This window comes from Leucopleurus acutus (genome assembly GCF_964270905.1).
Source record: "Leucopleurus acutus genome assembly, chromosome: 18".
Lineage (NCBI taxonomy): Eukaryota > Metazoa > Chordata > Mammalia > Artiodactyla > Delphinidae > Leucopleurus > Leucopleurus acutus.
Genome location: NC_139160.1, coordinates 18190649 through 18211033, shown reverse-complemented (window position 1 = coordinate 18211033; position 20385 = coordinate 18190649). Strand labels below are relative to the sequence as shown.

Genomic DNA, 20385 nt, shown 5'->3' with positions numbered 1-20385 from the left:
AGAAGCTGGTCCCTTTCAAATCGTACACCCGTGTCCCTGAAAGGAACCAGGTGAATGTGCGTGGCTGGATCAGAGTAAAACGCACATCTAAAAGGGTCTGCGTTAATGAGGCTGAAGGGCTGGGACTACTGCCTTCGTATACAAAGGACAGTCCTTTTTATTTTATGTTATCTCTTGTCTATTTGATGACAGCCATCCTGACAGGTGTGAGGTATCTCATTGTGGTTTTGATTTGCATTTCCCTGATGATTAGTGATGTTGAGCATCTTTTCATGTACCTGTTGGCCATCTGTATGTCTTCTTGGGAAAAATGTCTATTCCGTTCCTTTGCCTGTTTTTCAGTTGGATTACTTGATTTTTTTGCTGTTGAGTTGTAGGAGTTCCTTATACGTTTTGGGTGTTAACCCCTTATCAGATATATGATCTACAAGTACTTTCTCCTCTTCTGTTTGTTGCCCTGACTTCTGCTTTCTGGGTGACGGGGGTCCAGGCACTTGGGATCCTCTGTTTCTCACACATGTGGTTACAGTAGTGGCCGGGGCTGTGTTCTGATAAAACTGCACGTGGCCGGGGATCACTAACCCCTCTTCTAGGAGGCGGCATGCGGAGTGCAGCGGTGGGCAGGCACAATTCCCCTGAAGTCATCAGTCAGATGGTCATGCGCCGTGGAGTTCACATCTCCCAGCCCCAATGTGATGGGGCAACTTCTAAAGGGAGGACCTTGCAGCTGAAACACTGAGCAGGTGCTCTTGTTCCTTGTTGGAACGATCTGGAAACCAAGTTGTGTGGAACAGGGAACTCCCCCAAGTCACAGAAGCTCAGTTCAGACTTCCTGGGACGCCAGACCTGCTTCGAGTCACCCTCACTGAGGAGCGAAAGCCCTCAGGCAGGGACGTGAGGAGCTGCTGGATTGCCCTTGCCCTGTTGGCCAAGGAGCAGCTCTGCGATGAGTGGCACATGCCTTTTGCTTTGGGCATGTAAGAGGAGTGGTTCTTTGGGGAGACTGGCTTTCTCCTCTGGTCGAGGGCCTCCTGTGTGCCAAGCACAGCAATCCTCTGTCACGGTTGGAAAGCTAGACACAGAGAGGTCAGGGAATGTTTCCAGGTCACACAGCTGGTAGGGGCAGCGCTGGGGTCTGATGCAGACCAGATGCCCAGCCCTCACTCTCTCCACTTTCCCAGGAGCCGTCGTGATCCCACATGTCAGCGTCCCTCAGAGAGGCCCAGGCATCGGCGCTGGGAGCCTTCCCTGCCTAACAAGACAGGACGCCGTAAGAGGGAGGACAGGATGCCCAGAGACTGCTCTCAGCGAGGGACCCAGCACACACTGGGCTGTTTCTCCTTGGAAACACATGGAGAAAAATACAGTGTTTCAGGTTTATTCTAGAAACAACGTTCTCAGGGTTAAAGTGTATTGACTAAAAGATCTTCTCCGAGAGATCCTAAACCTCTGTAGGGCATTTCATTGCACTTAGAGGGAGAGGAGGAATGGAATCAGGCTGGCAGGTGCCGAAGGTCAGGGCAGCCCCGGAGCGCTGGGGAGAGAGGCAGGAGGAAGGGCTGAGAGTTGGCTTTAGAGCCTATGGCCGCTAGAGGGCATCCGAGCACCGGAGGATCCCCCCTGCGCCTCCCCGGCCCGACCTCCAAGGCTGGGAGATGGGGTTGGAGATGGGGTTGGCGGAACCCCAAAAAGGTGCCCAGAGAGGCGAAGCTGGTTACAGGGCACTTCTGACTCTCTGGCCCAAATTGCCTCGTCTTCCTGTTTAGGAAGAGCTGCGCAGCATCCTAGTCTGAGGAATTTAGTCCTTCATCTCGCCCCTGCCCTCCCACCGTCTCGCTAGGCCCAGCGTGGGTGGGGAGGGGCCCCCCCCCCTGCGCGTCCCGGGGGAATCGTGGAGGGGGAGGCCCAGAGTCCCGCTGGAGTCGCAGCGCCCCTCCTCCCGACGGCGGGGAAGCGAGGGGGGTTGAGAGGGCTGTGCGGGGGGCGGGGGGTCCCCGGGCTGGACCTGCGGCGTTGGGACTCAGCCTTTCAACCTCCTAACCCCCCTCCCCCACCCCGCCTCCCTTTCAGTACGTTCCAGTAATATTTAACACAGATCCGTGCGCGCCACCTCCAGAGTTTATGATTCGGTGGGTCTAGTATTAGAGCCCAATAATTTGTCTCTCTGACAGTTTCTCAGGTGATGCTAATGCTGCTGGCTTGGGAACCACACGCTGAGAACCGGCGACTTAGCGATTCACTTAGACAAACTGTGCATTTTCTCTCCTGGGGGGTACAGTGGAGAACAGCACTGGTGGTGAGGAAGCGATCTGCCATCTACTGAGCACCTGTGACATCTGCCGTGTGCCAGGCACCTCAGCAGCACTTTACACGTATTATCCTACTTAATCCTCTCACCCGGCCCACCAATCAATTCGTAATTAATTATTTATTGAGACCCCGTCGTGTATCATGCCATGCGCTGTGCTAGGCTCTGAGGATGTGAAACCAACCCCACAGACATAATCAGGGACACATTCTTGAGCAGATAATTATAAGGGCAATTAGCCTAATCCATAGAAAGTGGAAGACCAGAGAGTTGAAATAACTTGGCTTGGGTTACACAGCTAGTGGGTGACAGAGGAGACAAAACAAAAACCACTTCATTCCAAAATGTACAGTCCTTCCGCTAAACCAGAGGTTCTCTGGTTTTTAGTCTCAGGGACTCTTTACACTCTCAAAAATTATTAAAGACCCAAAAGATCTGTTTGAGTTAAATCTATCAACATTTACTGTACTGTATTAGAAATTAAAACAAAATGGTTCACACTTTGAGAACCACTGCACTAAACCAGGCTGCAAATAGTAACATCTTTCTTAGGTTCTGAATCCTGACTTGTTTTTGTTTTTTTGATTTTGGCTGCGTTGGGTCTTCGTTGCTGTGCGCAGGCTTTCTCTAGTTGTGGTGAGCAGGGGCTACTCTTCGTTGCGGAGCGTGGGCTTCTCATTGCTCTAAGATGTGCACAGATCCTTTCAGCTGACACAACCGGGCATGCTATCCCCTGGCTCCCAGGACTGCACTCAACCCTGACCAGCTACTGTGCAGAGGGGGAGTTCCTGCCACTGTTCAGGGCAGCTCATTGCTGACAGAGGTTGGAGGCGGTGTGGGAAGGGAACATCACCCCTTTTCCTGGTCCCTGTTTGGTCTCTGCCAACATGCCATGGCTCCTGTCCTGGGCAGAAACCCCTAGGCTCTCATGGCCTCAGTAAGGGTACTGAAGTGGGTTTGGTACTAAGTAGGATAAAGCTATTCTTATCCTTTGAACAACCAGGTCAATAAGGACTCTTTTTTTTTTTTTTAATTTTGGGGAGGTTTAAGAAATGGCTGGGTGTCTACGGTCCAAAAAAAAAGGTGTTCCTCTGCACCAGCAAAGTTCACAGTGATAGGAAAATTCCTTGTGGGTGGGAAGGGCATTGAAGGAAGGAGGAGGAACAGGATGGAAGGAAGAAGTGAGGGGAGGAGGGGAAAGTCCCCAGTTACAAGGTTTTAAATAGTTGCTTTGCTTGTCCTATGTGTTTCCCAGCAGCACTAATGGGGGAGAGTATTCAAGGAAGGGACAGGAAAGAGCAGGCAAAGAGGAGGGGACTCCTCTAACAGCCCAAGACTTTATATTCTGTGGCCGGAGGCCCATTTGCCTCTGTAAACGAGAGGTGCAGGGAAGGTGGCAGGGAGGGCTGAGGGTTGCTGGGTCTAGTGATGAAGATCAGAGACAACAAGGAGAATGGCAGCAGAGTCCTGTTTGGATCCTCACATACCATTTCCTATATACGAGTCCCAATAACATGCACAGCATGCAGGAGGCGGCTGCGTACCAAGGGGACGCTTTTAAAAGTAAACCTTAATTAGTCCCTGGGACTCACTGAAACTAATTTTTAGAAGTAAATCACCTACTCTGATTCTAATCTTGCCAGACACCTTTATATCTGGCTTTGTCTTGTTTTTTTTTTTTTAAAGGTATCCCAAACTAGCCTGACTAAATTAAAACATGCTTATTCACTCCATACTGCTTCCCATCAAGGGCCAGGGAGCTACATTTTAAGGCTTTCACCTCAAAGAAAGAGTACTGGCCTGGGCAGAAGCGGAAGCCTGGGTCTTGGACCTGCTCAGTTCCTGATGATAAACCAAAGTGATTTCTAGACAAAAGGGGGAGGGGGGGAGGACTGGGAAGGGGGAGGCTGAGGCAGTTCCGTGGTAGTTTGTCCTGAAACCCTAGCGGAGAAGCCAGTATGAGGCACCTGCTGAGAGAAGCGCCCAGAAACTGCTGGCTGCATCTGTAGGAGTTAACAGTAAAGAGGTAGGAGTGTGTTTCTGAATCAGAGTGGAAGTGTCTCAAGAGAGCCCCCACTGGTGGTCCCTGAGCTGCCTCCCTTCCACGAGTGGGAAGAGCAAAGCCCATGCAGAACTGAGATGAAGCAGGGGTGGGGTTCAGCCGGGCAAGAGCTGTGCTGTCTGTGGCAGGGAGCCCCACAAGTCAGAAGAGAAGAACTAATCATTTGTTGCAAGAAAACTTGCTGAGTACTGGGGGCAAAAGTGAGAGGGGCCACTAAAGGAAGGTGGAAGTTCTTTGATGGAGAGCAGAGAAGTCTAGGCACAGTGGCCCTGAGTCCACACTCGCCCTGATCTTTTAAAAGTGATGTGTCCCAGCTATTGTAACTAGTGCTGCAATGAACATTGGGGTGCATGTATTGTGGAACTAAGCCCAGTCAGTGTTAAGTCCTAAGTATCTCACAGGTTCTAAAGCTCCTGCCTCTGAGCCCTAGGTTTGAATCCTGCCCCACCATGGGCTCAGTGGACAATCAGGCCGGTGACCCTCTCTGCGCCTCGGTTTCCACACTTGTAAAGTCAGGATAATAAGAGCACGTGCCTCACAGGTGGTTCTAAGGTTTGAGTTTAGTATTTGTGAAGCACCTAGAACAGGGCCTTCTCAGAGCAGGCACCAGCTCGGCCATAGATGTTCTTAGGGGGTCCTCACTGTCTTGCAACCCCTCACTCAGTGCTCCCCATGCCAGGCCACTCTCCTCCTGACCGACCGTGCTCTGACAGGCAGGATGCATGTCACTTCCTGCTGAAAGGCCAGCTGCCTCCATGATGGCCCGAGACCCTTTGGGTGGCATTGAAGGCTCTCCTCCCGGTTCCCTCCACGTGTCCACACGCCCAACACTCAGGGCACACACCTGTCTCTGGCCACACGTACTTCAGGCCCATGGCCCCTTTCGCCCAGATCCCACACTGGAGTGGAATCCCCTCTCCCACTGGCTGTGAGCCCCGCAGGGTAGCTGAGGGAGTTCAACATGGGAGCGTCCCCCGGGCTGGCACATCACAGACTTTACCTCGTTGATTCCCTGTGAGGCAGCTCCTCTTTTTGCCTCATTTTACAGGTAGGAAACTGAAGGTCAGTGATTCTCAAGATCAAACACTTGTAGTGGAGCTGGGATTGAGTCCAGGCGTGGCTGTCCCCAATGTCTACATGGGTCCATCAACACCGCACAAACCTCTCATGTCGCTTAAGAGGAAAAAATGGCCAGAGGTCTTCAAGGGGGGAAAGACATTAAGAGGATGTGGAAACACCTCCTCCAGTGCAACACATAAGTGGTGGGCTTGGGATGTGTCCGTTTAGCTGGAACACTTTCCCAGTCTCCTCTCCTGCATGGTGATGAATTAGGGCTGGGGTCAAGAAAAAGTTGGCAGCTGCAAGTGGAAATGAGGTGGCAGCCACACTTTCCCCGGGAAGGTCGGGCCATCACAGCTCAGGACGTTGCCGCAGGCCTGCTGGCTCACCCTGCCGCTGGGGCCCCAGCCTCCCTGCCCCTCCTCCGTCAGCTGCTCCAAATCTGGGCTCAGCTGGGGGAGCTGTACAGTGAGTTGTGCGGTCTTACAGTCAGCCACGGCGTCGGAGGTGGAGGCTGGGAGGCCGGGAAGGCAGTGTGGGTTCCAGATCATATCCATGGATTCCAGCTGTCCTCATGGGTGCCCACTTCAATCTATCTTCCCTTCCCTGCTGACTCAGGCCCAGTGCCAGATGCAGGGGACAGGCTTACGAAGGCCACGTACCCAGCCCCCACAGCACGTAGGTCTGACCCCTACAGTAACCCCCTACAGTAACTCTGTGGATCAACCCCTGACGGGCACAGAGAGTGAGTTCAATGAATGTTGGTTGAATAAATAAAGATTTTGGTTGCTTTATCTAGGCTTTAAATTTCAGAACTAAAATGAGGGGAACTCATTTTTTCAACCTTCACTAATGGATAAATTATTAATGTATGTTACAACAACATGTTCTTCCAAAAGGCCCCTGTGATCACAGCTTTCACGTAACATAGATGGCTCACAGGGCAGTGATTAAATTACAATTGATATTGAGTTAATTGATGGTAAAGGGACTGGGACTTTTTGTATGGTTCTGTGACTTTCAGGGTATTGGTAATTGTACACCTTCCTCCTGGGAGGGAGTGATGAGGGACTTGGTGATCTCAACAGGATCGTTTGTACATGCATCAGAACGTCTGCCTTGTGGTAGCCCCGTGGTGCTGGGCCGCTGAGGAATCTGAAATGGAGGCACGGCTGGCTGGGCAGCAACCAATCTATCGGGAATCTAAGCTGATATTATGTCCAACTGCAGAAGTCAGTCAGGAAAACAGAAGCAGATGCAGAAGAGTGGTTTGGAATTAACACCTGTGTAGAGTCAAGAGATTGCTCAAAATGATACAGAAATTCAAGATCGAATCCCTTATCCCATGCAGGGGTCTAATTTGATCTTCCAACACCAGACAACCACATGAAGCAAAGTTACCCCCTGAAATGAAACTAGCTTTTGAAATCTTTCTATTGAGTTATCCTTTAGGTGGAATGCAATATTTCCTCCTTTCCTTGGGGGCCATGATGAACGAAGTGTCTGCCCCTGGGGTGGAGTCAAAGAGCAGGCCTGGCAGGAGGCGGCCCAGACATGCAGCCTAGTTTCCGAAGACATGGACTTAGACTGGCCCTCAATCCTGGCTCTGCTGCCAGCTGTTTGACCTGGATAAGTTACTCACCCTTTCTGCGATCCAGTGCTCTCCTCCATAAAGTGAAGAGTGATACGACAGGGTCTCTGAAGAGGCTTAGTGCTGGCCAGGCTGATCATTTTGTCATACTTTGCTTTAATTACGGTAGTCACATAACAGCACTTTCTGTATGTCAAAAACAAAATCACATCCTTGTTCACAGCCATCTTCTGTCTTTTCAATCTTCTTAGAAAGACTAAGTCTAGCTTTTCCAGGTCTCTTTTTGTTTCCAGCCTTTATCTAACTATGGGCCCTCATTAAAATAGCCAAAACCTTCCTGAAAAAAACACGCAGGAAAAGATGTACGTGCCATATGTACAATATTCTTTTGGATAAAACAGAAAAAAAAGTAAAAGATATAAATCTTAATTTCCTCTAGTATAGTAGACTAGAAAGATCTGTAAACCTATTTTGAAACAACTATCTTTTCATATTTAAAAAAAAAAATCCTAGTGATTTTTGAATTTCATTTTCCTTCACTTTATTACAATCACTTTCAAGTCCTGTGTAGTTTCCAGACGGCACTATGGCTCAGAGCAGCTGCGTCTCACACAGACCAACCAGTGTGGCTGGCAACAGAGGCTTTGGAAAGCTTGCTGCCCTTCCTCAGCATATACTGCTCCCCAGAGCCCTCCAGGACGAGAACCCACAGGGCTGGCAGTTAGAACACTTGCTTAAAGGCTGAGTGCCCCTCGGCCTTTTCTCCCAGGGTAATAATCCCAACATTTGGGCAGATGCCTGGCTTTACTCAGAGCCTCGTCCAAGAACATTATGATTTCAATCCATCCTGGCTTCATTCTAGGACCTTCACCCCCGGGAGCCTCCCAGGCAGCAGTGGGGGAGGGCACGACATAATTCCCCACTCCCAGGACCTCCCCTCGTTCACAGCCTTGAGGATGAAAAAATGAATAAGAGCAGGAGTTTGGCCTCCGGCCGCCGTGGCTTTGTACCCCAAGTCTAGTCCACATTGTCTGGGATAAACTGCTCAGAGCCTCAGTTTCTTCAAATATAAAATGGGAATGACTCTGGCTGTGGTGAAGCATCAATCAATAACGTGAGGTGTTTCTATACTGCCTGACAGGCGGCCCTTGGTCAATGGCAGTGAGCCTCACTGGGAGGATGGGACAGCCAAGGACAGGGGAAGTGGGCGTGGGGCCTCTGGGCAGCCTGGGGTGCCCTCCGCCTGGGGCTTTCCCTGTTTGGAGCAGTGACAAGAACAGAGAGGCGGGACATGCAGAGGAATGAAACCGACCAAGGAATATGTGGCACCTTTTCATTTAGTCAGTCTTTATTTAAATGTGTGCTTTTGAAATAGCTTATTAAATATGACCTTTTCAAAACCCAATTCTCACAATATTTACAGTGACTTTTATGCAAACATATTTTAACTGTGAGCTTCTTGCTCCCTCTTTCACGTTAATAATCTACAAATTTGTATCACAGCAAAATCCCAGCTACTTCATTTATTGCCTTTTAGACTAGTTTTGTTTGTGAGGTACTAAGCTAGGATAAGGGATTGCTAGGAACGAGCTAATTCAAGCTCAGAGGAAATAAAATATGTTTTATTTATCAAAAAAGAATTATAACAAGACCTTGCTTTCCAACTGAAAACATGTGTCCCATGATGTGTGGAACAGTATTTAAGCAATGAAATACATTTCCAATGGTCATTATTGTGCCGCCTTCTTTTTTTAAAGAAATATTTACACTCATCTCTCTTAAACAAATAAAATCAGAAAAGTCAAATTTGAAGAGATTATGGACTGTCAGGGAATGTTATAAAAATAATCTGACCTCAGTGACTGAAGAATGAAGGTCATCAGACGGCCCGGCACTGACCAGAGCTGCTGCAAGAAGGTCCCGCAGGCCCTGCAGCATCTGCCTCAGGATCTGACGCTGGACACGGAAAGACACAGCCAAGAAGGATGAAACCGCACCAGGTGATTCTTCAGATGCTACATCTACAAGGGCACTGATCCTGGAGAGGGATCTTTCCCTCTCTGGGTGGAGAAATATCTGGTTGAAGAACACAGTACCCAACGTTGTAAAAAGTGAAGATTCCTATGGAAGCCATAACTCATGATTTGGAAACAGAATTATGAAAAAAATACAGATTAACAATTGTACCTTTAATGTCTTGTAAATAGCGCTTAAAATTCCGTTTTATACACTTGATGTCTGAAAACAAACCATGGCCTTTTTAAAAAAACACAAATTAATTCCTTAACCATCCTAGTATGCAAGAGAGTATTTGAGACCAACATTTTTATAAGTTTTCTACCTTTTCACTGAGGAATTTGATGTGAAATTAGAACGACAGCTTATTAGAAAATAAAGTGGAAAAAATTTTTAGTCCTTTGAGGATTTTTTTCATGCATTTAATCATTTGCGCTTCCAATGGCAATGTTCCCTTATTTATAAAGGCCTGTGCAACTCTCTGGACCCATGGTTTTGCACACGCTAGGCATCTCAATGCAATGATTCCTACTCTAAAACACACTTTCACCACAAAACTTTTTTCCCATAATGAGAAGTATGAATGAAATATTCCAAACATTCACTAACCCGACAGAAGTCTGTGGGAAACAGCAGTGACTTTCGCTAGAGCTGTGGTTCTTACCCATCTGTTCCAAGTTCTCAAGTAAGCAGGTCCTACCCTGTGGGTGCTCTACGCCCATGACTCTTGTTAGTCCATCCTGTTTGGACTTAGTTGGTCCCATGCTAACCTGGTCAGAGTGGAGGAGTGTGTGTGTCTGTGTGTGTACCATGAGTTGGTCATGCTGAGAAGATCCATTGGGGTGGAATGTGGGGCAGTAAGCAGAAAGGTGGGCATCAATTCCCTAGGAAGTTAGGAATGAATGATTACAGTTAAAAGATATAGGCAGGGAACAGAATACGTAATGACTGAAAACATGGATCTTATTTTCTTGGTACCTTGAGAAATTTGTTTGTTCAAGTACAGATGGGCAAAACAGTTTTGTGCGTCTTGCCCCCATGCCCAGTTCTCTAAGAATTTAATCCTCTTCGAGGACTCAGTGACGCCCATTCTTTGGGCTCCTACTACTTGGTGGCTCGTGGTGACTGAGGGCTCAGATCTGCAAGCCCACAGCCTTGTTGCCCTTCATCAAGAAAGGGTTAAAATTGCTTCTATGAATGTCTAAAACAATGGCTCTGATTTCACATAAATAATCACAGACTCGAATAAGATGAATATATTATTCTAAATTAATTTTTTTCTTTCAGACATTTATATTCCATCTACCCTGAACAATGAATTGAGAAAAAAATAGCCACCTCCAAAGCCTTCCCAAGAATGACTACTTTTTGAAATGACACTTTTTGTACAAACTGAACAAATGAGACAGTGACGGTGGCAGGAAACTGGGTGAGACTTCAAGGCGCCGTTTTCTTCAAGTCTCGAATCTGTTTAATCAAGTAGTTCTTCTCATCGGTGAACTGCTCATCGTCCGTCCTTTCTTTTTGGAAGCTGCTCAGAAACTCGATGAGTTTGGGTTGGTTTTTTAGTAGAATCTCCACAATAGGCTGTGCTTTGTGAGGACTGGCCACAAACACCTGAAACATGAGAAACAAATACCTAGGACAAGGAATGCACATCAGGGAAAACACGGATCCCACCTGTGTCTCATTTGTTACATGTGTTAGTAAAATACAGAAAGCCCCAGATTATACTTCCTTATTGAGGAAAATGAGTCATTCCCCATTCATATCCATTTTCTACAGAGAATATACAAATATATTCAATATATTTAAATTATATATGTAATCATATATTTAAAATTACCATTATAACTAAATATGTGATTATAAAATTAAATAAATACATATAATTCTATATAATGAAATAGATAATATATAAATATAAAACCATATATATATAAATATTCAATATATATAATATATTGAATATACTTAATATATTCATCTGGCTCAAAATTCAAAAAGGACAAATGTGAAAAGTCCCCCTCTCACCTCCTCTCCCTGGAGGTCACCAATGTTATTATTTTCTTATATATGTGGAGCTTTAAAATTTATAACTGCCTAGGTCCCACCTCCCAGAGACTCCAGTTCAGTAGATCTAGAGGGGAGGTCTGTCTCTCTGTATTTTATAAAGTTCCACAAAGATTCTTATGTGTACTCCTAGTTGAAACCATGATCCTGGGCTAATAACTCAGCTGTACTATAAAAGACAGTGACAACTGTAATAACAGGACACAATAACTCAACACTATAATGCTGGGACTTCCCTGGTGGTCCAGTGGTTAAGACTCTGTGCTTTCACTGCAGGGGGCGTGGGTTCCATCCCTGGTTGGGGAACTAAGATCCCACATGCTGTGAGGTGTGGCCAAAAAAAAGAAAGAAAGAAAGAAAGAAAAAACCAAGCATATTAAAAAAAAGAAAAACTATAATGCTGACTGGTACAGTATTTTGCAAAGGACACACTTCCTAGTTAGATGCTATATATATAATGACATGACCAGAATATCCATAAAACTGTTGACTGCTATATAGCTCTCTGGTTTCATGTTCTGGGCTCCCCACTCCTCAGAAGGGCTGAGTGCTTCACCACCAGCCCCTCTGCACACTGCCCCCTCTGCACACCGCCTCCTCTTCCTGAACCTCCAACAGTGCACAACTCTACTCCGAACACACTGTGGCCAGTGATCGGTTATGGAGACAGTGGGAGCTACAAGGTTGAACCCTCAAGGTTCCTCCAATCCAGCAAGCATGAGGAAGGAAAAACTACACCAGGATGTAAAGGACCTATGAGAGGGAAATGAAAAGCTGTGGAGGTTCAAAGGAGGTGGAGATAACATTAGATTTCTGAGTTTGGAACAGGAAGGGCTCATGGTGTAGGTGAAATGAGAGTTCATGAATCAGATTTTCTGTTTTTTTTTTAATATCAGTTTGGTAGTTTGTGCATTTCTAGGGGTTTGTCCATTTCATCTAGGTTATCTAATTTATTGATGTACAGTTATTTGTAGTATTCTCTTATAATCTTTTTTATTTCTACAAGGAGGTTGAATCAGTAACCAAAAACCTCTCAACAAAAGCCCAGGACCAGATGATTTCACTGGTAAATTCTACAAACTTTTAAAGAAAAATTAACACCAATCCATTTCAAGTTCATCCAAAAAATAAAAGACAAGGGAATACTTCCTAACTCATTCTATGAAGTCAGCATTACCCTGATACCAAAGCCAGACAAAGCTATCACAAGAAAACTACAGATCACTGTCCTTTATGAATAAAGATGCAAAAATCCTCAACAAAATACAAACAAACGAAGTCCAGAATAATATTAAAAGGATTACCTGCCATGACTAAATGGGACTTACTCCATAAATACAAGCATGGCTCAACGTAATAAAATCAATCGATGTAATACACCACATGTACTAGACTGAACTGCATCCTCTAAAAAGATGAATGTTCAAGTCCTAACCCTTGGTACCTGTGAACATGACCTTATTTGGAAATAGGATGTAATCAAATTAAGATCAGTTCATACTGAGTTAGCTTGGGCCTGAATCCAATTACTAGTATCTTTAGAGGAAGAGGGAATTTTGGACACAGAAACACACAGAGATACGCAGAGGAAAATGCCATGTGAAGATGGACACAGAGATTGGAGTTATGCATCTATAAGGCAAGGAATGCCAAGGATTGCTGGCAACCACCAGAAGCTAGGAGAGAGGCATAGATTTTCCCTGAAAGCTCCAAGAGGAACGAACCCTGTTGACACCTTGATCTTGGACTTCTAGTTGCCAGAACTCTGAGACAGTGACTTTCTGTAGTTTTAGGACACTTAGTCTTTGGTACTTTGTTATAGCAGCTCTAGGAAACTAAGATGACATATTAGTACATTGAAAGAAAACCATATGATCATTTCAGAAAAAGTATTTGACAAAATCCAACACCTTTTCATAATAATAATAATAATAAACACTCAACATGGGACAACTAGATATCCACATGCAAAAAAATAAAGTTGGACCCTTACCTTGCACCATAAACAAAAATTAACTCAATATTGATCAAAAAACTAAATATAAGAGCTAATAGGGCTTCCCTGGTGGCGCAGTGGTTGAGAGTCCGCCTGCCGATGCAGGGAACACGGGTTTGTGCCCTGGTCCGGGAAGACCCCATGTGCCGCGGAGTGGCTGGGCCCGTGAGCCATGGCCGCTGAGCCTGCACATCCGGAGCCTGTGCTCCGCAACGGGAGAGGCCACAACAGTGAGAGGCCTGCGTACCGCAAAAAAAAAAAAAAGAGCTAATAAAACTTTTAGAGGAAAATATAGGGGTACATCCTCATGACCTTGTATTTGGCAATGGTTTCTTAGCTACAACATCAAAAGCATGAGCAACAACAAAAAAAATGGATAAACTGAACTTCATCAAAATTTAAAAATTGTGTGTATCACAGGACACTATCAAGAGCGTGAAAAGACAATATACAGAATGTAAGAAAATATTTGCAAATCATATATATGATCAGCATCTAGTATCCAGAATATATAAAGAACTCATACAACACAACAACAAAAAGACAAACAACCTTTTTTAAAAAGGGGCAAAGGGGGACTTCCTTGGTGGTCCAGTGGGTAAGTCTCCGCGCTCCCAATGCAGGGGGCCTGGGTTCGATCCCTGGTTGGGGAACTAGATCCCGCATGCATGCTGCAACTAAGAGTTTGCATGCCACAACTAAGAAGTTCACAGGCCGCAACTAAAGATCCTGCATGCCACAACGAAGATCCCGTGTGCTGCAACTAAGACCTGGCACAGCCAAAACAAACAAATAAATATTAAAAAATAAAATAAAAAGGGGCAAAGGACCTGACATTTCTCCAAAGAAGATATACAAATGGCTAATAAGCATGTGAAAAAATCCTCAACATCATTAGATCATTAGGGAAACACAAATCAAAACCACAATGAGACTAGGCCAGCTACAATTAAAAAAAAAACAAAAACTAACAATAACAAGTGAGGAATGGAGAAATTGGAACCCTGTACACTGCTGGTGGGAATGTAAAATGGAGCAGCCTCTGTGGAAAACAGTTTGGTAGTACCTCAGTAAGTTACACACTGGATTACCATAAGACTGAGCAATTCTGTTCCTAGGTATATACCAAAAGAATTGAAAACATTTGTTCAAACAAAAACTTGTACATGAATATTCATAGCAGCACTATTCACAATAGCCAGAAGTCCATCAGCTGATGAATGGATAAGCAAATTGTGATATATCCTTAAAATGGAATATTATTCAGCCATAAAAATGAATGAAGTACTACTGATCATGCTACAACATGGATGAACTTTAAAAACATTATGCTAATAGAAGAAACTGGACACAAAAGGCCACACATTATATCATTTCATTTATATCACATATCCAGAACAGGTGAATCCATAAAGACTGAAAGCAGGTTAGTGATTGCCAGGGGCTGTGGGTAAGAGAAAACGAGGAGTAGTTGCTGAATGGGTATAGGGTTTCCTTTTGGGGGGATGAAAATGTTCTGAAACTAGAGAGTAGTAACAGTTGTATAACACTGTAAATACAAAATGCCACTGAACTGTACACTTTAAAATGGTCAAAATGGTGAATTTTTATGTTATATGAACTTTACTAACATAAATTAAAATTGTTACTTATTAAAAAAAAGTACCCCAGGCTCGTTTACATTGTTACACAAAATGCCTGATGTTTACAGAACACCTAGTATGTTAGGAAATCACATACTGGAGCCAAACGTGTGGCTCCTCTGGCTACCATTAGTTTACAAGTGAGTTGCTGGGAAGTTTTAGCTAGGAACTGTCTGGCATTTGTGGTAACGACAGCAATAACTCATAACAGTCTTTATTCCCAAAAAATTTTTTTAGAAGATTAAATATATAGAACAAACTAAGCTTCTCTGTTTGAATCCAAAATAAATGTGAAACGTAGTGGAATTTGCAGACAAGGCATCACTGGATCAACTCTACTGAATCCGTACACTATACAACAGACCTAAAAAAATGTTCAATTTGTTTTCAAGTTTAAATTTTTTCCTTATTTTTATTTTTTTATGGCTTCTGAACTCTGCTGCCTCTAAATGTAGTTGCTGATTAGAGGTGACTAATGCTCTAATGTACAATTCCTTTGGGGCATCCGGGACACTGAAATCAAAGCTTGAGATGAACCTTTCATGAGGACAACCATTCTTGTTCTGTATACTTTTTCAGGTGAATTGTCAAGCTGGCCTTTGGATTTTGGAATAAGCTAGGGTGGAGCTTCTTGTTTTCATGGAAATGGCTATTGTGGCCAACTGCTAGGATCTGAGCAACAGAGCAGTACACTCAGACCCATTTTTGGCAATGGCCATGCCTGAGTTCCAGCAGCTCTGAGAGGTGAGCCAAAAGGCACTGGCCATCCCCACCCTCTAGGTTCGAAAGACAGTGGCAACAGCGTCCTTTGCTATTAAGGATGTTAACAGGGAAAGGAAAGAAAGATCAGCTTATAGCTGATCCCTAAATTCACGTTGGCCATATCTCTGGAAGAGGCAGGATCACAGAGACAAAGGTCTCCTGAACCTAGTATCTTAGAATTAGACTTTTGATTTTAATTTAACATTTTGCAAGTGAGGAAGCAGATCCAGATGGATTTGCCCAAAGTCACTGGTGGCAACCGAGCCACAACAAAGACCCAGGTCTCTTGACTTCCATGACTTCCATCTAGTCCTTTCCCATCATACCATCCTGTTCGCCAATAGCAGAGAAAACATGAAATGGCAACTCATTCAAGTCCTTGAACTTTTCAAGCAAGCTAATGAAAATTGGCCACTAATAATCTGGCAAAGACATTTTTAGTCATGTGTTCCACATTTTCTGTACTTTATGAAAGGTACCTGGGGAAAAAGACTATTAATAAAGAACTGTGAGAAAACTCTAGGACTCAGCTGTTACTTTTTCTAAATAACAAAATATTTTTGGCAAGTAAACAATTCAGTTTGCCCTTCAGTGCAACGAACATAGTTAGGGTCCAGAGTAAGTCCAGTTTATACACATACAAGTAAACAAGTGGTCAACTATTTTTAAATGCACCTATTCTGTCCAATAATGAGATGATCCAAATTCTGATCTCAGAGGATGGAAGTAGGTTATTTCTATTTTGCCACCCACTGAATACTTCCATAATACTGCATTTTGGAACCAAGTTATATGAAGCATGTTCTCATCTAGGATGATATATTAAAATTCTGTGGGAGCTGGAAAGACAAGACACACAGCCTTCTATAATTTCCTCAGTCAAAAGGCAAGGGTCTTAAGAGGGCCTATCATTTTATACTCTGCAGGCATTTTCCTGTCCTACAAGAGCCTATTTTTGTCTCATCCAATTTGTGTTTATTCTTTATTAAATAATTCTAACACAGAGAAGAGCACAGCAATAACATATGAGATTTCAAGTTCCCACCATAGAGCTCTATCATTTTTGCCAAACTTGCCTTCAGAATTTTAATAAAATAAAACATTACAGATATAATTAAAGGCTATTAGACATTTCTTCATGATATCATTCTCTTTCCTACTCCTCCCCTGAAGTGACTGCTATCCTGAATTTGGTATTTATCATTCCCATGCAGGTTTTTAGACTATAACTGTATATGTCTGAATCCATACATAGCGTTGTTTTGCATGTTTTTAAACTTTAAATAAATAACATCCTTTTAACATTTGCTTATCCCACTCAGTGTTTCTGATACTTATCTACACTGATCCATATAACTCTATTAATTTTAACCCATTACTATATGCTATTGTATGAATACATCACAATTTATTTTCCCAGTCTCCTGTAGAAACCCATTTTTTTTTCCATTTTACAACATGCGAAACAATGTTGCAATAAACATTTTGGTACAGGATTCCTTATGCATGTGAGCAAGATTGTCCCTAGGAAATTGCCAGAAAATGAGATTTCAGGACTGAAGAGTATGGACACTTTCAGTACTTTATTTTGCTAAATTGCTCTCCCAAGTGCTTGTACCAATTTACAGTGTATGACCTACTGCCCTCCAACCTTACCAAAATTTGATGTTGTCAGACTTAAACATTTTTGTCAATATGAAAAATGTAAAGTGATATCTCGTTGATATTTTAATGGCCATTTCCACAATTACTACTAAGATGAGCATCTTCACCTATTTGTTGACCAATCAGGTTTCCTCATCTGTAAATTACCAACTTGTATGCTTTGCCTATTTTTCTATTGAATTGTCTTTTTCTAAATGATATGTCAGTTACATGTGTCACATTCTGTCCTGTTTTTCACTTTGTTTATGATGTCTTTTCAAAAAGAAGTGTTAAATTTTAATGTAGTCAAACTTATTTTCTATTATGTTTTGTGATATTTAATTCTTTTTAAAAATTCTTCCTTCCCCAACATCATAAAAAGTCTCCTATTTTCTCTTTTAAAAGTTAAAAAATTTTGCTTGTCAAGTGTAGATCTTTACCAGAATTTATTTCTGAATATAGTGGAGAGTAGGGTTTTCTATATGAATAATCTATTACCCTAGAACCATTTATTAACAGTAACCCTTTCTTCACTGATTTACAATCCCTCCACTATGAAATATCAAATTTCATATTTGCACAGGCTTATTTCTAGGCTTTTTACTCTGTTTTGTTGTTCTATTTATCTATCTCTATGCCAATACAATATTGTCTCCATTTACTATAAATCCATAATAAGTCTTAATATATGGTAGGATGGATTTCCCTACCTTGTTTTCCTTGAAAATTGCCATAGATAATCCCAGGCCATCGTTCTACCTTACAAATTTTAGAGTCAGCTTGTCAAGTTCCAGGAAAAGTTCTGCTGGGATTTTGATTGTAATTAAATGGAATTCATAAATTAATTTGGGATTTGAACTGCTCTAGTGGTCTTTTGCACAATAAAGATGTGGTGGCTGAAAGATGGACTAAAATTGTTTTTTACCTCTCAAAGCAACAATTACATACCTTATAAACTGCCATGTCTCCCATTTATAGACTTATAAATTCAATCACTGAATATACATTATAAAGGCCAAAAAAAAAAAAAAAGCCTGGAACTCTCTGAATCCTTAATTCTACTCTAGATACCTATCCTAAGAAAATAATCCTAAATATGGAAAAAATTAGCTGAATACATAAAATGCTCATTGTAGCTACAAATTGAAAATAACCTAAATATAAACGACACAGGAATATTTAAGTAAACTAGAGTAAGTATACCCAATGAAAAACTATAATGCCAATAAAACTACTGGCTCTTTTTAAACACTATATATAACAACAGTGAATTAATGTTCACTTACGGTATAGCATTGAGTGATAAAATTAGTGTATCAATTGTGTGTACAATGTAAATACAGCTGCAGAAAAAACCTTCAAATGTGTGCACAGGAAAATAAAATTTACTAAAATCTTTACAATAGTTAAGTCAGGGGTATGGGATTATAGATTAGATTTCTTCCACCTACGCTACTTTAAACAAATCTATTGTTTAAAGTTTCTAGGAGATGATTTTATTACTCTTACATCAAAGAAAAGATATTAGAAAGAAAAAGCAGGTGTTATATGGACTACTTTTCTTTCAAAACGAATTAAAATATTTCTAAGCAAGTAACAAAGCAAGTAGTACTCAGTGTTTCTTTAGGTTTCACTTAAAGTTCAAAGAAACACTTCAGGCAGAAGCAAAGCATTCAAATTCTGACACAGGTTTTCGGCTTCAATTCAATCACTGATTATTTTAGTAACTTTTGGGAAACAGTATTCCCCTATTTTCTCAGTGAAAAAAATGAAAATATGTCGAGATATGGATTAGTTAGCAAATCTTTTAGAAACAAATGGGCATTCATTAAAATAACTCTAAAATTTCACCTAAGTCATGCAAAACAGAAAGACTGCCTATTTAATTTTCTCTCAAGTATAAAGGAGAGTACACAGTAGGGAGTTTGCCATTTGCGACTGGAAAACAAATGCCCACATTATTTCTGCAGCTTGCACTTTACCTTAAAGACATGAAAGGCTTCAAACTGGATGTTGGGACTTTTATCCCGGAGGAGGTTCATCATCAGTTTGAGGTTCTCTGGCTTGCTGATGTACTTTGTCATGATGGCAAAGTTGTGCCGGTCCAGGATCAGTTCACCTAGCAGCTACAAAAAACACAGACTCAAAGTAGAATCTGTCCGAGAGTCATCTTATTCAAAATATATCCCACTTCTTCACACCGGAAAACAAAATATAAATGTGAGTTATGAATGTTGATATGAAAAAAATTCAGAGTCCTTAAGTACATCTTAAAGCATAGGCATGGAAGCTGTAGTTATTATTAAGTTATTTTTAAACTTTTCATACAGTTTTGCTAAAGTCAGTGCTTAATGCATTTCTGAATCTTTTTTTTTAAGCCAGTCATTGCTACTGCTTAAAAAAGCTTTCTCTGCTGCCCTCATCAAGAGCTAGCCAGAAATAAATTTATTATTTTCATCCCTTACTTTAATGTGCTTCCCAGTAATGTACTGCTCCTTAGGCGTTGAGGTAGGATAAGAATAAAAAAATTGACTTAACAATTATACCTTCCTTATCTGAATAAATATACTCTAGTAGCTTGCTGGAAAAACAGGTTATATTAAGTGATTCTTACCTTCTCCCTAAATTTTATTACAAAACCTGATATAGAGCCAGAAAAAAACTCTGACCCTGAATTCATATGAAATTTAATATGTGCAGCAAGTTTTTATAAAAAAGTAAAGCAAAACATTTTCTGGTGACAAATTATTAATTCCTAAAATGCGGCATTACTCCATGTTATGAACTGGATGTTTATGTCCCTCTAAATCTATATGTTGAAATCCTAATCCCCAGTGCGATGGTATTAGGAGGTGGGGCCTTTGGAAGGGGACTAGGACATGAGGGTGGAGCCATCATGAGTGGGTTTGGTGCTCTTATAAAAGAGATCCCGGAATGCCGCTGGCACCTTGATCTCAGACTTGCCAGCACCCGGAACTGTGAGAAATAAATGTTTGTTGTTTAAGCCACCCAGTCTATGGTATTTTTGTTATAGCAGCCCAAACAGGCTAATACACTTCAAAACAAAATAAAAATACCAAGAGTGAGAATAGTTGAAGACCCCCTAGCAGCATATGGCTGAACTTTTATTCTCACTGTAGTGGTAGCAATTCCTAAAGCTTCAGCAACCAGGTGGCTGAAATGTACCCTTAACATAATTTTATATATGATATACTTAATGATGACCAGTGT

The 20385-nt window shown here is 42.5% G+C and overlaps 1 protein-coding gene across 2 annotated transcripts in view; it reads right to left on the bottom strand.

Annotated features, from left to right (window-relative positions):
• Positions 1-10034: 10034 nt before the first annotated feature.
• Positions 10035-20385, bottom strand: part of CAB39L (calcium binding protein 39 like) — a 99570-nt gene continuing 89219 nt past the window's right edge. For both annotated transcript variants that reach the window (XM_082859166.1, XM_082859167.1), the window contains 2 exons: positions 19137-19280; positions 10035-10653 (listed from right to left, as the gene is read on the bottom strand). In XM_082859166.1, the coding sequence (XP_082715292.1) occupies positions 10474-10653; positions 19137-19280 (324 nt within the window). In that variant the 3' untranslated portion in view covers positions 10035-10473. The remainder of the gene's footprint in view (positions 10654-19136; positions 19281-20385) is intronic.